The sequence below is a fragment of the Macrotis lagotis genome, chromosome 2 (assembly GCF_037893015.1).
Source record: "Macrotis lagotis isolate mMagLag1 chromosome 2, bilby.v1.9.chrom.fasta, whole genome shotgun sequence".
Taxonomy (NCBI): Eukaryota; Metazoa; Chordata; class Mammalia; order Peramelemorphia; family Peramelidae; genus Macrotis; species Macrotis lagotis.
Window position 1 is genome coordinate 88,219,215 of NC_133659.1, and position 17,912 is coordinate 88,237,126.

General features: G+C 34.9%; 1 protein-coding gene across 3 annotated transcripts in view; it reads left to right on the forward strand.

Annotated features, from left to right (window-relative positions):
* Window positions 1-10,280, forward strand: part of RO60 (Ro60, Y RNA binding protein) — a 55,615-nt gene extending 45,335 nt beyond the window's left edge. For all 3 annotated transcript variants that reach the window (XM_074222264.1, XM_074222266.1, XM_074222265.1), the window contains one exon: window positions 294-10,280. In XM_074222264.1, the coding sequence (XP_074078365.1) occupies window positions 294-446 (153 nt within the window). In that variant the 3' untranslated portion in view covers window positions 447-10,280. The remainder of the gene's footprint in view (window positions 1-293) is intronic.
* The last annotated feature ends 7,632 nt before the right edge of the window (window positions 10,281-17,912 follow it).

Here is a 17,912-nt window from a genome sequence, read left to right on the forward strand (position 1 = left end):
TAAACAAATAACTAATACCTTCTGCAAAGATATTTTAAGGGATATTTCTCACTATTTACATAATCAGAATTTTAGAGCTTTGACATGTTTTCAAAAATATCTAACTCAGTTAATTATCAGTGGGTTGGTAGATTTAGAACTGGATTTTAGATTTAGAGGCTTCATAAAATCTATGACAAAGGAGTTTTAAGTAATTAAAATTTCATATGCTGATATGTAAAAATTAAATCTATTTAAATTGATCAAAATATTATCTATTTAATTGTGCCCTGTGAATTTTTTTCTTTCTACAGAAAATGGATATTCCAGCTAAATTGATTGTTTGTGGAATGACCTCAAATGGTTTTACCATCGCAGACCCAGATGATAGAGGCATGTTGGATATGTGTGGCTTTGATTCAGGAGCTCTGGATGTAATTCGAAACTTCACAATGGACATGATTTAATCTTCTGGCACCAGCACTTCACTTCATATCCATTGCTGGCAGTGGATTTTACTACAAGGATCTAATTACCAGCTAAACTTGGTCATTTAAATGACAAACATATCAGAAAGTTACTTTTTTATCTTTTTTTTTTTCAAAAGGAAAGAGAACAAAAATTACTTTTCTGTCTAAAAACTGCTAATAATTTAAATTACTAGTAAATTAAACTCAACCAATATTTTTTAAACCACTTTCTACTAAAACTACTGTAGAAACTTTATCTCCAACTTCTACTTAGAAGAAAAAAATTGCATTCTGATGCAGTCAACTGAAGAATATTTTTGCTTTAGAGAAAATAGAGCCAAAAATGAAAGTAGTTCTGACATCGTTGACTGTCTGTCAGCTTAAACAATATGCCTAACCTGTATTTAAAATTTTCTGTGTTCTCATTCAAAAAGGATAACATTAAGGATACTTCCATTGTTTGAATTGCAAATACTAAATATACTCTGAGTACACTAGACCATGTAACTGTGATAGAATATAAAAATGATCTATAAAGTTTTCTATTTGGAGTAGTGGAGATAAGGAGGAAAGGACCATATCAAGAAATTTGAGGAAGTAACCCGAGCTATATCTTAACCTCTAAAATAATTTGTGTGATCCTTTAAGATCACATTTTCAATAGTTTTATTACATATTGAAAATCAACATTAATTAGCACTCATAGAATGAAAGATTTAAATTAGAAACAACATCAAATTCTTCACTTTAACAGCTCTGTATAAGTTTAACATTTTGATAATTGTTTTCTAGAAGAAAAACTTAAAGTTACTCTACATTATGAGAATGTTGACAAAAATTCACTACTTAAAAAATAAGTGGGTTTTGACAATTCCAACAACCATTAACATTAACCTTTATTTTAAAATAATTATGTTAATGTATTTTAGCTATATGCATTTTAAATGAGTTTCTATTAGCTATAATATAAAACAGCCACTAACTTCCTATTACCAGGTTATTCTGTCTGGCAACATAAATTTAGTAAATTGTTTTCTGATCATGGAAAACACTTGAGAAAAGTAAAGTTTTGGTAAAGTTTAAATACATTTTGCAAAGAACTTTGTGGCCAATCATTGTTTATGAATTAAAGCAATAGGTTCGCTAATATTTTCAGGGAATTTTTAAAAAATTGAGTGAGGTTATTAAAATTTTTACTCAGTACTCCAAAGTGTACTAAAGAACAAATTATAATCTTAATAGGAAAATCTTTAAGTTTTCTTTAATCTTAAAGTAACTACTGAAGTTTTCAACCTTATTGTTCATAATTTTCACGTGATTATTTCAACAAAAGTAGTCTTGATATTACAACTTTAATTTTTAATTTATTTTTTAAATTAGTGGGCAAGAAGTAAAACTAATAAATACAGACCTTAGCTTTTCACTTGGCTTAGCCATTAGATATCTATATGTGTTTAGTGGGGTCAAACAGTATTATTGTAAGTTTATATACATATTTTTTCTACTTTTTAGAAAACTTTTTCAGAACAGTAATATTAGAATTGTGATAAAGCTATTATTACAACCATGACTTCAGATAGTCTGATGACAGTTTCAAAACTGCTTTCTGCATGGGTCATTTTGTATTTTCTTCTGTACTTTGAGGATCTATAATTCCATTGGTGTCAGTATTTTCTCACTTACTAGGCAGTGTTTGAGAACTGGCATGGCTAAAATATTCATCACATCCTTCCTGCAGTCAATCTGGTAATGAACTTCTCTTTTTTTAGCTAAGGTCCTTGTAGAGTAGTTTATCACCAGGCACCTTCCTAAAAGCCTTTCCAGTTTGATAGAATCTGCCAGACTGTAGTTCCTGGAGTGTGAGAATATAGGCTATATTTTTAGTAAATCAAGCTGTTATCAGAAAACATCTTTCTCAAAATGCATTTCTCTCTATACTTCAGATATCATAACCAAACTCTTAAGAAAATATTTCTCATTTGATTTGTTTTTAACTTTCTGACAGATTTTAAGCAATTAACATGTTAGATGTTTTTGATACCTAAAATTGTCTTTAGATTTTAAAGAACATTTGATAGATGTATATAGTTAGTTATTAAAATTGCTTTTTGAGTATACCTTCCTAAGTTAAAAACTAAGAAATACAGAATGACTACTCCTTGTAGAAATGATAAGGAGATAAAGTATAAAAAATGAGACTTAATACGAGTAAAATATTTCTTTTTTTAGTTATCTGTAAAGTCAACATTCTTTTATAAGTATCTTTAGGAATTATCATCAGAATCATTTAGAGAAATAATTTGTGACCTTAGGATATGTAAGTCTAATTTAAAAGATCATGACATAGATGATGGATTATTTCATTCTTTTTTTTTAAAGAACCAGAGACATTATAAAAAACTTATTGAAGCTGACTTTAAGGTCTTGGTTTGGGGGGGGGGGGTTCCCCCCAGTGACAGTAAAATTCTATCACTTTGATTAATAATAATGAGAGGGGAAAAATAGAGAAAGATTTAGTAAGTTTGTGACCAATGTTAAAGGACCATGTTACTCCTAAAATTTCCTTAAAATTCATGTTGGCACATTTTAGGAGTTGAAGGTGTTTATGGGAATAACAAGATCCTGTTAACTTACCTCACTGTAATAAATATAGTAAGGCACAAATTATACATTTATGAATCATTTTTAGCTTTATTTCAGTTATGAGAAAAAATAAAAAGTTACTTTTATAGTCTTAAATACTACATATTGGTATTATATCCTAATACTCCATGAAAAGCAATCATAATATTTCAAAATTGAGATTGGAGAAGTGGTCTTTGAAAGGTAGAGACTGGAATTGATAGCCATCTAAAAATATTTCAAGGCAAAGGAATGGTGAGATTTCTTTTCCTTGGTCTCAAAGGGCAAACCTAGGAACAATTTTCAAGAAGTCAAATTTAGGCTTGATCAAGGAAAAAATTCCTAATACCCTTGACAGAAGTGAAATGTTCTATCTCAGGAGGTAGTAGACCCCCCCACACTGCACCCCTTCCCAAACATTCCCCCATCCTCCCAAAAAAAGTTTTCAAGCCTAGACTGAATCTTGTTAAGTATGTGGTAGTTCTACTGCACGAAGTCATATGATAAAATTTAGCCTTAGAAGGAACTATAGTTAATCTAATTCAATTCTTACTCCTTGAATCCTCTCCACCCCCAAATTTAGAAATGAAGCAATAAGTTCAGATTGGTTAAATGACTTGCCCCCTTTCATAACTAAGACTGTTTCATTATTTAATCAACAGAATAAAAGCTAAATTTTTTCTTCTAGCTTCTACCCTATAGGCTAAGTAGTGGACAGGTCATGGTAGTTCTGTTTCATTATTTAAATTAAATATGCATGCTTGTGATTTAGAAATTTTTGTAAGCATTAAGTATTTTTGATTTAGACATGTTCAATAATTTTGTTTAGTTAACTATAACATAAGCTATAATTTTGTTAAACTCTTAACATTTATAAGCTTTTGTTATATATCTCTCTGGCATCTCAATGGCCACATGACTGAAACCACTATACAGTTCTCTAGCTAAAGAAATGTATCTTATAACCTGACAAATGTTCTTTGTCAAACACATTGAGAGTCTGTAGGGAAAAAAATTTATAATGTAAGAAGTATTTTATTAATCAGAGATACTCCTTGTAAGTTTGTGAACTTTTGAAATATGGCCATCTTCTTCAAATATATCTTTAAAAAAAACTTAACTAAATAATCTTATGAAAAATATAAAGTCAGAAAAGTTCTATATTGTCATATAGGTGAGCATTGCCCAACAAGTCGAGGTTAGGGAATGTGATATTTTATCTTTGGATGATACACCAGAATTTTGAATAAAGTTTAGGATCTGACACTGAATATAAAAACTAATATTTTAAAAGCAAAATTGTTCTTATCTGTGGTTGAATTTGAATTTAATTTAAAGAAGTTATAGCTAATGATCCATAAATATACCACTGTAGCCTACTAGTGAAAAGGCACTGTTTATCAACAACTTTTCATACATTTGATAGTTTGTTAGATGCACTGTATATATAAAAAAATGCAATTACCATCAATTTAAAATGTATAAATTTCAAAAAAACAAGTTTAACCATATAAATAACAACTTTGTATTTATTATACATACTTCTAGTCTAAGGAAACTAATTTTCCACCCTTCGTCTTTTCTACCTCTTAGTGATATTCCTCTTTTTATCTTAATACCCAGTTTTCAATCCCTCCCTCCTATAAAAAAAATAAAAAGTAACCTCATTTCCCTTTTGTTATCTTATTCCAACCCTGCTCTAGTGGGGTTATACACAATTGTAATATAGTGCATATGGATCAGAAAAAAGTTTAGTTTTGGTGTGTTTATTAGTTTTTTTGCTTATAGGACTATTAAACGCCTTAAAGATGTAAGATTTTAATATTTAGTTTTATACTAACAATATTTGAATAATGTGCAAATCTACTGGAAAAACACCCAGACTAATATATCTTATCCTTAAATCAGTTTTGATAGCATTTCTTTGCATAATAGCTCTTAAAATCAGTCAGTCTTTAAAAGAAAATTAGAGCCAACCCTATAAGAACATTACTCTGACCTAGAAGTGGAATTACTTGAATAGGTCTTTAAATAAATGGCATTTCTAAATTCTGTGTTTTCAATAGGGCCAATAAAAATCTGCCTAAGTAGTGTAATACCTGGAGTTTTCTTATATTCAGAATCTCATTAAATCTTTACATATTTAGGGCACAAGAAAATCACATAAGCAAATAACTTGTATTCGGTCTGCATCAAGTACTGAGACATTGGATTTTCTTTCTGAAAAGATTATCTTAATCATGTGTGACTTTTTTTACATGGTAAACTGACAAACTGAACAAAGCAAGGACAATAGTTAACTCCACTTTCTGGTTAGCTGTATAGTTACTTTTTACTAAAAGTTAAATCATACTAGAAGATTTATGTGTAGTATAAAGAGGATAATAAGAAATTATGGGAATACAAATTGGTCAATCTCTGACAGTCTGTGGAACTGATGAGTTCTGTGGCTAGCAATATGTAAGCTATTGTTTCTGATATTATAAAGCAGATCTTTTTTCTGCTTCCTCAGCTTTGGAGTTTCTGCTCTATTTAGAACCTACACCAAAATAACTTTTATAATCAGCCAAACAAAAGAAAAATAAATCAACCATATAATCTGTTGGTTCTTTTAGAAGTCAGAGTAGTGGGGTGTCACTATCAATATATTGATATAGATCACACATAATTGTTGGAATATACAAGTTAAGAACTAATTCAATGCTTTTATTAAAGTTTTTAAATGAAAACTTGTTAAGTTTTATTTATTTATAAATGGAAACTATTTTGAAAACTATGGCCCTGTAAAGGACAAATTACAGTTGATATGTAGTATAATTATTGTTGACAGACATTTTTGCTGCACTAAAGTAGTCAAAATACTGTACATTAATGTGATAGCATGAATATACATGCACATGTCAGAATAGGTAATTGAAGATCATGCTCTTAAGGTTCAGCTCTCCCACTAATTGTCTTCTGGTGTGAGGTCTAGATAATACAGAAATCATTTTTAGTTCTTTAACAGTAATAGCTGTATGTTATATACTTAGGTGTTGCTTTCCAAAATCTATCACTTTTGCTGCTATTGTGTTACAAGTTTATATAAAGTAAATTTCAGATATTTTCAGTGTGGTTAGGAGAGCCTTAATGTGGAAATTTCAACTTTTACTGCCTTAAAGTGTCACTCCAGTACAACCAAGTATCCAGGGTCTCAGTATTACCATATACTGCCTTAAAAATGTTCTAGTTATTTCTGAGGTATAGAACTTCAAGTTCTTTTAAACTGAGACTCTCTAGTTTTGTAGAATGACTGAAAATAAACTTTAAATTTAGAAACTTAAGCATACATTGTTTTAATTACCCTTGTATCAGGCAAGCATAAGCACTTTAGTGTTTTGTATGTACTATACTAGTCAAGTCCCTTCCCTCCAGATCTAGTGAAAAGATCAGAAAGAAAAGTGATGAAAAAAAGAAATGGAAATAGACAATAATGATGACAAAAGTTACTAGAATCTTTGTTTTATGAAATTTTTAACTTTCATGGTAAATATATTTTACTCAATAATTTTTCTTATTTTTGTCATTATATACCTGAGCTTTTCTTTTCCCTTTCAGAATTTTCACTTTCAGAGTGTCTCGTTTATATCAATACAGTACTCTTTAAACACTTATAGGAACCACTTGATAGTTAGAATTTTTTTACTGCTTTTTATAATTCTAAATAATAAGCAGAATATCATAATTATTAGCTGACCTATTAGCACCATGTTTTGTTAATAACCCAGTGTATGGGACATATCCTCCAGAAGCTTGTCTAAGAACAATGTAGTTTAGTAAGGAATTTAGTAGCATTAGTTCCAAATTACTTATATAAATCAGCATATAAAAAGTATACCTTTCTTATATGTAACAAAGTAATTTATACTGAGAAATAAAAATCAAATTAAAGTGTAGAAACAATTGCATAAAAAAAAAATTCCAGGCCAGTACTTGGTCAGTTACATTACTTTTTAAAGTTAATTGTTTTTCAAAGTAGAAATAGTTTTTTAATATTAAAAGATGTCAGCCATACAAAAACATAAACCTGACTTAATAAAATTAGGATATATAGAGAGATTCTAAATTCTATAGAAAAAAACTTAATTCTAATTATTAATGCTTTATAAAATTTTTGTAGTTTTCTCTGTATATAACTTAGCATGAATTGTCTTTTTTCAAAGATGTTTATGTCTGTTAATTGTATTATGGAATAATTCTTCAGATATTTTAGGGCTTTCATTTTATCTCCTAAACCTTGACTGGATAAACACAACCATGAATAAGTCATTCTTTTTAAGAGACAAGGGCAAAAAATAAATAAACTTGTGACATGCTAGTTGATTGAATATTTACTGTAGGACTTGAGATGAAAAATGAATAAACTACACATCAAATTGTCTTTTTCTTATAAAAAACTTCTAGTGCTTAATATTTTAAACAAATTTTAAAAAGATTTTATAGAAAAGCTAACAAGCCCTTGCATAACTAGTCTTCATTTTAACAAATTTGAACAGATAATAGACTAAAGTTAACATTTAATAACTTAGTCACCTAAAATCTATCTAAGAATTTCACTGTAAAATGTGACTTGGAACCCCCCTTTATTGTGCAATAATGGTTATCTATGGTGAAATGTATAATGAAAATACTGTTATGAAATATAGGCAGTATATGACATGAGCATGAGCTCTAAAGGCATAATAGGTAAAATAGATTCGGTCAAGGGGAAAAATGTTTAATCAAATATAATGAAGTAGCTGTCAAATAGGATTGTGAGCAATAAAAAAAACATCACTTATCTCAGGTTTACCTATGGGCAAATAAACATTTTGGGGTTGTGCCATACACACACACACACACACACCCTCCTTCCCCATCTCACTATCCACCTATGGCACACTGCATGCCCACACTTCCCCTCTTTCCTGTTCTGAAGTTACGAAAGGATGTGTCAGTGTACACTGATTTCCCTAATTTAGCCATAAGCCTCATATAGGCTGTTTCCTCTAGGAAACTGCCTCTCTTTATTCTTTATATCTGCCTTTAGTGCTTTTCCACAGAACTTAGTCAACAATAAGCAATTAAATCCTTTTAAATCCATTTAATACACTGAATAACATTCAAATATAGGCTAGTTTATTTCCATTAGAAACTTCTCCCTACTGTATTTTAGCTACAGCTAATGGTATTATGAAAAGGAAAGAAACTAAAACTGCAATCTTTATGAATAATCCTTACTATCCCATAGAAAACATTAAAACTACTATAGTAAATCCAGTCATAAACTTATTTTTGAATACATGTGATTGAAAACATTTCCCAACATCATGAAAAATGTGGTGGAGTAGAAAGAGCTGTACAAATTGGTCTTCTAGAAATCCCATAATGTAGGATGCAAATCTCACCTCCAGCATTAGTTGTGTGACTAAACAATCATTTTATTTCCTTTCACCTTGGCTTCCTCATCTCAAAAACACGTTATATTTGCACTACTTTACCCCTCAGCCTTGTGAGAAATCACTATGTAAATGTCAGTTATGAATCACATTTATATCTTACTGTTTCTAGACTTTATTAATAAAATTGTGTAAATAAAATTGCATTGGTATTAATTTCCTCTTCTCAGAAGAGTGTTTCCATTTCTCCAACTTTCCCAATTAACTTAGGTAAAAGCAAAGAAAATGTACGGATAATACAGTGAATGAAACATCATGTTTTGAAAGAATAATATAGGGGTGGCTAGGTGGCGTGGATAAAGCACTGGCCCTGGAGTCAGGAGTACCTGGGTTCAAATCCTGTCTCAGACACTTAATAATTATCTAGCTGTGTGGCCTTGGGCAAGCCACTTAACCCTGTTTGCCTTGAAAAAAACCTAAAAAAAATAAATAGTCCTTAAATTTCACCTCTTACAATATAAAAAGATTATAATGGAATGAGGTCTTATATAATGCAAAAAAACACAAATCCAAAAACTTTTGTCCCAGGAGGCAGAAGATACAGAAGATATGTGTGTGTGTGTGTGTGTGTGTGTGTGTGTGTGTGTGTGTGTGTGTATTTGTTTTTGCAAAGCAATGGGGGGTAAGTGACTTGCCCAAGGCCACATTTGAATTCCAGGGCCTCCTGACTCCAGGGCCAGTGCTCTATTCAATGTGTCACCTAGCTACCCTATTCCTGTTACTCTTAATAAAGGACCTGGAAGAAACTTGTGGGGTTCAACTTTAAAATTCTGAAAAAATAAATTCAAAATATTTTGTATATATAAGGTATCAATGTTATGGTATTTTTCCATCTCCAACACAACACACTCATTTTTGTATATGGGACAAAGGTGATTTGCTTAATGTTCGTGTAAACCAGCGATTTTTAACCCTTTCTGTGTCTTGGATGCCCTTTAGTAGTCTAGTGAAGCCTATTGATTCATCTTAGAATTTGTTATAAATTTATAATGGAAGGAAATTAGTGAAAATAAAATTAGTGGTTAGGTTAGTGAAAATAATGATGTTCTGAAGTGTTTTTCTTTTCCCCATCAATGTTCAAAGACCTTACAGCACACTGAAATCTATGAAGAGATCTTATTAATTTATAAGGCAGAGTTGAGACAAAATGCAAAGTTCAGCAGTAACTTTTGTAAAAGCCAAATGTTCTTATAAAACCTGCTAAACCAGGTAGAGAGTACCAAAACCCACCATAGGCCTACCTGAACCATAGGCCTACCTGATCAAGGTGGACTACATGAAAATTACATTTAAATTAACAGCTGCTCTTCTTCCTGCTCTAGGAGTACAAATCTTAAAAGATTTTTTCAGATTGCATGAATATTGCAAAAGATAAATAGGTTAGCTTTTTAAAGAAATTAGGGTTTTCAGAATGAAAGATGTCTTGTGTTACTGCTTTTAAACCAGTGGACTTAAAACAAAATATCTCTTCAAATGCTGTGTATTTTAAAGTTTGTTCTAGAACATCAAAGAATTCTTAAGATATTATTGTTAGTAGTTAACAGTTTCCTTTCTCAGATCCTTCTTCAAATTATAATATACAAATATACTTTATCTCCTCTGTAAAATGTAAGATACTTGAAAACAGGGTCTGTTTCATTTTTGTCTCTGGACTTCTAACATTTAGCTCAAGGGGATCCATGTAATAAGTCCTTAATAAAATGCTTGTTGAAGTGGCTATAAAATTTAGTTTCAGTGTTTTCTTTATAGTGCATATACTTTTTGGAAGAGAAAGAAAAACTTGCTAGGAAAATCTTGATTACTCTGTCATTTTTTATTTTATATTGTTACAATAATCTTGTGAGAATAATCATAAATCTTGAGAAACTTCAAGAATACTCATAGAAATAAAAAGTGTACTTTAGTCTGTGTTCAGATTCCAATGGCACTGTCTCTGGTATGAATTGTCTTACCCACCATAGCCACAGAGAAGCTGCTTCAATATTTTTCCCACAGTTGCTATCACTAGCTGTATTTCCCTCCACTCTATTCCTCCCCACTCTCATCTATTCCATTCTCTCTCCTTTCATCCTGTCCCTGTTCATTAGTGTTGTATCTGAGTACACTTTCCCACAATCTTCCCACTCTTCTATCACCTACTCACCCCTTCTCTCCCCCACCCCACCCTGTCCCCCTTTATCCCATTCCTTTCCTCTCATTTTTCTCTAGGGTAAAATAGATTTCTATACCCCATTAAGAGTGTATGTTATTTCCTCTCTGCATCATTTCTGATGAGGATGAAGACTAACTCATTTGCCCTCACCTTCTCCCATTCCACTCCATTGAAAAAAGCTTTCTTGACTCTTCTATGAAATATCTTAGCCCCTTCTTCCTCTCCTTTTTCTTCTTCCCAGTACTTTCTTTTATCACCCATTGACTCCATCTTTTTTTTCTATATTATACCATTAAATTCAGGTCCTTCCTGTGACTTGTCTATATATGCCCTTTCTAACTGCTCTTATAAATGAGAAAGTTCATATGAGTTATCAATATCTTCTTCCCATGCAGGAATATAAGCAGTTCAATATCATTAGGTTCCTCAGTTAGTCCTTTTTCACACTATGGTTCACCTGAGTCCTGTACTTAGATCAAACTTTCTGCTCAGCTCTGCTTGTTTCAGTAGTAAAGTTTTAAAATTCCCTTGTTTCATTGAAAGTCCATTTTTTCCCCTGAAAGAGGATGTTCAGTTTTTCTGGGCAGTTGATTCTTGGTTGTAAACCAAGCTCTTTTGCCTTCTAGAATATCATATTCTAAGCCCTACGAACCCTTAATGTAGATGCTGCCAGATCCTGTGTAATCCTGACTATAGAGTCATGGTAATTGAATTGTTTGTTTCTGGCAGCTTTAATTATTTTTCGCTTTGACTTGGGAGTTTTGGAGTTTGGCCATAATATTCCTGGAAGTTTTTCTTTTGGGTTGTCTTTTAGGAGGTGATGGGGAATTTACCCATTTACCCAATTTATCTTGATTTCTATTCTATCCTCTGCTTCTTGGATCTCAGGACAATTTTACTTTACTATTTTTTGAAAAATGAAGTCTAGGCTCTTTTCCTAATCATGACTTTCAGGTAGCCCAATATTTTTTAAACTATCTCTCCTGGATCTACTTTCAAGGTTAGTAGTTTTTCCAATGAGATTTTCTTCTAATTTTTTTTTTCGGCATAGTTTCATTTGCTCCTGAGTTCTTGCAAAGTCATCAGTTTCCTTTAGTTCCATTCTGCATTTGAAGGAGTTATTTTCTTCAGAGAGCTTTTTTATCTCCTTTTCCAGCTGTCTAGTTCTGCTTTTTTTATGGCATTCTCCTGATTTTCCTTTTGTGTTACTTTTTCCATTTGGCCTAAACTGATTTTTAATGATATTTTCTTCAGTATTTGTCACTAAGTTGCTGACTTGGTTTTCATGATTTTTCTGAATCGCTCTCATTTTTTCTCCCAATTTTTCCTCTACCTCCCTTAATTGCTTTTCAAAGACTTTTTTGAGCTCATCCATAGCCTGAACCCATTTTCGATTTCTCTTGGAGGTTTTTGGATTCAGAACCTTTGATTTTGATTATCGGAGTATATGTTTTTATCCGCCATGAGACCAAAGTAATTTTCTAAGGTCAGATTCTTCTTTTTCTGTTATTTGCTCATTTCCTCGGCTCATGACTGATTTACCACACTTCCAAGATTTTTGGGGGGGGGAGTTTGGGGATACCCCACAGGGACCCTAATTCCTCCAAGGTTTTAAGAGAACCTCTGACTGCTCTCGTTTGTGTTTAGGCTCTCCCCTCTGCCCTGGAGCTGTGAGGAGGGGCCCTGCTTGGCTATGGTGGTGTTATGGGGGCCCAGACAGCAACCTGGATCTCAGTGTGGGCAAACAGCTGAGTCCTGCCCCAGGGAGAGCACAGAGACCTCTGCAGTCTCCCCTGACCCCCTTACTGTCTATGGACATGCTGGGTAGCTCTGCTGACTCCCGCTGCAGGCTCTCACCACAGGGCTGCTCTGAGGCTGGTGATCCACTCCAAACTCACTCTGATGTGGCAGAGCTCTCTCACCACCCCTTCCAGCTGTTCTGGGTGTCCTTGGGTTAGGAGGTCTGGAAACTGCCCCTCTGCCCTGGACCCAGGCACCCAGCCCAGCTGTGCTGCACCTACAGCTGCACTATGGCTTTTTCCAACCTCTCATCCCAGTGAAACAGTTTCCTGTGGAACTTCTAAGTTATCTTGAGCTAGGAAATTGTATCACTCAGTCTTTCTGTGGGTTCTGTCTCCCTAAGTTTTGGCTAGAATCATAATCTAAAGACTTTTGGAGTTTTGGGGTAACGAGTTTCTGAGAATTCCTGCCTTCATGCCGCCATCTTGGCTCCACCCCAAGTTGCCATTTTTTTAAAATGGAGGGTTAATCAAGTGTATAGTTCCATTTTTTGACCAGAGAGGTCTGACTCTTTTTTCTATGAAGCTATTTTCCCCTTCTGGATTTCTCAAGCATTCTGACATAAACATCTCTAGATGTCACATAACCTAAACCAGCACCTGAATAAACAAGTTCTAATGATAGAAGAGGTCTGAGATAAAACTTGATAAAACAGAAAGTGAGTAAGACATGACTTTCCTTATTTATGTTGTAAACTATTTTCTCTTGCATTTCAAATCTGGGAGGGGGTGGTTTAAGCTGACAAATTTATTAATCAACTCTGGTTTACTAGTTTGGTATAAAAATCATTTTCAGGCATACACTGATAAAATTTGTCCTTGAAATTCTTAGCCAACACAAGAATCTTTACAATTTGCCAAAAGAGATTGCAATGCAACCTCTACCTAAACATTTTTAATGATGGGAAACATACTACCCTCTCACAAAATAGTCCATTCTACTTTGAGACAATTCTAATCATTATAAAGTTATTTACCTTTTGAGACATCAAAATTAATATACCCATAATGTCTATCCATTAGCTGTAATATTGCAATCTGGAGTCACAGTCAATAAAGGATTAATTTATTTTCTTTAAGAATGATTATTGGAACAGCTAGGTGGCACAGTGGATAGAGCACCAGCCCTGTAGTCAGGAATACCTGAATTCAAATCTGGCCTCAGATACTTAATAATTGCCTAGCTGTGTGACCTTGGGCAAGTCACTTAACCCCATTGCATGAAAATTTTTAAAAAATACTGATTATTAATTCCCATTCTATTTTTCTAACACTACACAATAGCTATATAGCTGATGATCAAGACTGACATCCAAGAAGATGATTAAATGGGGGGGGGGGGGTAGGAAAGGAGAGGACAGACCAGGGGAGCTGGTAGGACAGGAGCAAAATACTGGTGAGGAGGGAAAGGGATTAAAAGGAAGAAAAACAGAATTCAGGGAAATATATAGTAATCATACTGTGAATGTGAATGGGTTGAAATGTCCCATCAAAAAAAAAAAAAAGATGGGGTGGCTAGGTGGTGCAGTGGATAAAGCACCAGCCCTAGAGTCAGGAGTACCTGGGTTCACATCTGGTCTCAGACACTTAATAATTACCTAGTTGTGGGGCCTTGGGCAAGTCATTTAACCCCATTTGCCTTGCAAAAAAAAGGATGACCAAGTGGATCAAAAGCATAATCTCACCCTATGTTGTTTACAAAAAACACACACTTAGAAAAAGAGAGACACAAACAGAGTAAAAGTAAGGGGCTGGAGCAGAATCTTTTATGCTTTAGCTGAAGTTAAAAAAAGGCAGGGACAGCAATCCTGATTATCAGGAAAAACAAAAGCAAAAATAGAACTATGGGGACAGAGCCAAGATGGTGACAAGACAGGATTATCTCTTAGGTGCTCACTCATAAAACTTCTAAACTAAGGACTCTAATTAATTTTCAAGAGACAGAACCCACAGAGGGACCCTGTTCTCCTACTCAAGGTAACCTGGAAAAGAGCAGAAAGGCTCTGTTCCCCGGGTTTGGAGAGGTGGCCCACCAGAGCAAAAGAACTTCAGCCTCCTGCAGGCAGTCCCAGGGCACTGGGAGCCCCGGCTCACAGCAGCAGGGGAGTTTCCTGACCTATGCCCCAGGGAGCACCAGACACAAATTGGGGGAACAGCAGGGGACCTCTGCCAGAGTGAGCACATGAAGCCCAGCCCTCAGGGCACACAGCAAACAGTGTGGCCAAGGCACTCCAGATCCAGGAAATGGAAGCAGGCAGAGCTGGTAGGCAAGAGCCCCCAGGGCATGAGCCCATTGAACCTAGGGGAGTGGAGAGACTGCCGAGCTCTGTCCTCTGCCCCTGGAACAGGACTCTGGGGCTCTGACCACATTCAGATCCTGATGGCAGTCTAGGGCCCCCCTATAGAACAACAGCCCCCCCCACCTCAGCCCTGTGGCAGAGGGGGGTGCATATGGTCATTCACAGACCAGGAGGGAGGACAGAGCCTCACACACTGAGACCCTTGTGGGAGTGTCCCAAAAGCTCAGGAAGCACCCCAAAACCAGGCCCAGGCTGGGAAAATGAGCAAGCAGAGAAACAAGAGGAACACCATCGAGAAATATTTTGCCTGTGAGCCCAAGAAGGATCAAAACACTCAGTCTGAAGATGAGGAAGCACAAGCTCCTGCATCTAAAGACTCCAAGAAAAAAACAGAAATTGGGCTCAGGCTATGACAGAGATCAAAAAAATACTTTGAAAATCAAATGAGGAAGTTAGAAGAGAAACTGGCAAAAGAAATGAGAGAGATGCAGGAAAAACATGAAAATGAAGTCAGCAGCTTAGTCAAGGAAATCCAAAAAAAAAAAAAAATGCTGAAGAAGATAGCATGCTAAAAACCAGCTTAGGTCAAATGGATAAAATAGTTCCAAAAGTTATTGAGGAGAAGAATGCTTTAAAAAGCAGAATTGGCCAGATGGAAAAAGAGATAAGAAAGCTCTCTGAGGAAAACAAATCCTTCAGACAAAGAATAGAACTCAGGGAGATTGCTGAATTTACAAGAAATCAGGACTCAATACTTCAAAACCAAAAGAATAAAAAATTAGAAGAAAATGTGAAACATCTCATTGAAAAAACAACTGATATGGAAAACAGATTTAGGAAAGATAATTTAAAAATTATTGGAATACCGGAAAGTCATGATCAGGAAAAGAGCCTTGACATCATTTTCAAAGAATTACTACAAGAAAACTGCCCTGATATCCTAGAAGCAGAGGACAAAAATAGAAATGGAGAGAATCCACAGATCCCCCTGAGAAAGAGATCCCAAAAAACCAACCCCCAGGAATATTATAGCTAAGTTCCAGAACTCCCAAGTCAGAGAAAATATTACAAACAGCCAGAAGGACACAATTCAAATACCGTGGAGCTACAATCAGGATCTCACAGGATTTAGCAGCAACTACATTGGAAGCTCGTAGGGCTTGGGATATAATATACCGGAAGGCAAAAGAGCTTGGAATGCAACCGAGAATCAACTACCCAGCAAGGCTGAATGTCCTCTTCCAGGGAAAAAGATGGACTTTCAATGAACCAGGGGAATTTCAAATGTTCCTGTTGGAATGGCCAGAGCTGCAAGGAAGGTTAAATCTTTAAATACAGGACGCAGGTGAAGCATAGAGATTGTAGAAGGGGAAAATATGAGGGACTTAATGATGATGAACTGCATGTATTCCTGTATAGAAAAATGACACTGATAATACTCATATGAACCTTCTCAATTAACAGAGCAGGTAGGAGATTTTATAGACGAAGCACAGGAGAAAGTTGAATTTGAAGATAAAATATGGTGTATAAATGGAGTCAACAGAAAAAAGGGAAATGTAATAGGAGAAAGAAAAAGGAGAGGGGGAATAGGCCAAGATATTTCATATAATAAGACTTTTCTTTATTCCAATGAACTATTGCAATGATATGGAAGGGGGGAAGGCAAGAGGGAATGAGGAAATCTTTGCTCTCATCAGAGGTGGCTAGGAGAGGAATCAGCATATATACTCAATGAGGTATAGGCATCTGGAGTAAGAAGGGGGGGGGACACGGGGAAGGGGGTATGTAAATGAAGGAGAGGATAGACCATGGTGGGAGAATAGTCAGGTATAACACATTTTCTTTTTCACTTTTTGCAAGTGGCTGGGATTGGATGGCCTGTCCGGGACCATAGGGCCAGGTGGATGCTAGACCTAAGGGGTGGTATGGGGGCTCTGGGCCTCTTGGCCCCAGGGCCAGGGATCTGTCTGCTGCGCCACTCAGCTACCCTACAGCAGAGTCAGTGAAAGGAGGGAATTGCGATCAGCAATGGCAACAGTGGAAAAATACGGAAGTAAGTTTTGTGATGGACTTATCATAAAGAATGTGATCCACCTGTGACAGAGTTGGTGGCATTGGAACACAGACCGAAGCCCATCTTTTATTATTATTATTGTTGTTTTTTGGGGGGGGGGTAGGGCAAATGGGGCTGGGTGACCTGCCTGGTCCCACATAGCAGGGTGATTGTTGGATGTCTGAGGCCAGATTTTGACCCGGGTGCTCCTGGCTCAAGGGCCAATGCTCTGTCTGCCACCCAGCCGCCCCTACTATTATTACTATTTTATGTCTTTTTTTTCCTTATTTTTGGTTTTTGCAGGGCAGTGAGGTTGGGGTGGCTTGCATATCACACAGCTGTGTGATTGTTGGGTGTACGGGGCCGGATATGGGTTCAGGTGCTCCTGGCTTCAGGGCTGGTGCTCCATCCACTGTGCCACCTGGCCATACCTACAATTATTACTATTTTTTTTTTCCTCTCCCCTTTACTTTATCGCTCAAGCGAGTCTATATTTTTTGGGGGGGCGGAGATTTGTTTACTCTTAAGAATATTTTATTAATGTATAAAAAAACATTATTTGTACAAAATGAGAATATTAAATAAAAATAGAACTATATCTTGCTAAAAGGTACAAAACAGTTAAGCAATATCAATAGTAAATATATATATATGTATATACACATATACACAACAAGTGGTATAGCATCCAAATTCTTAAATGAGGAGGTAAGTTATAGGTTCAAGGCCAAACAAGAGATAGAAAGCATTACAAAATGTAAAACAGATAATTTTGATTATATGAAAAGGCTTTTGCACAAACAAAACCAATACAATCAAGATTAGAAGGAAAGCATGAAACTGGTAAATAATGTTTATGGCAAGTATCTCACATAAAGACCACATTTCTCAAATATAAAGAGAAGTGAGTTAGATTTGTAAGGATACAAGACATTCCCCAATTGATAAATGGTCAAAGGATATGAACAATAGTTTTCAGATGAAGGGGAAAAAAAAAGCTGTCTTTAGTCATATGAAGAAGCATTTTAAATAATTTTTTTTTTAGGTTTTTGCAAGG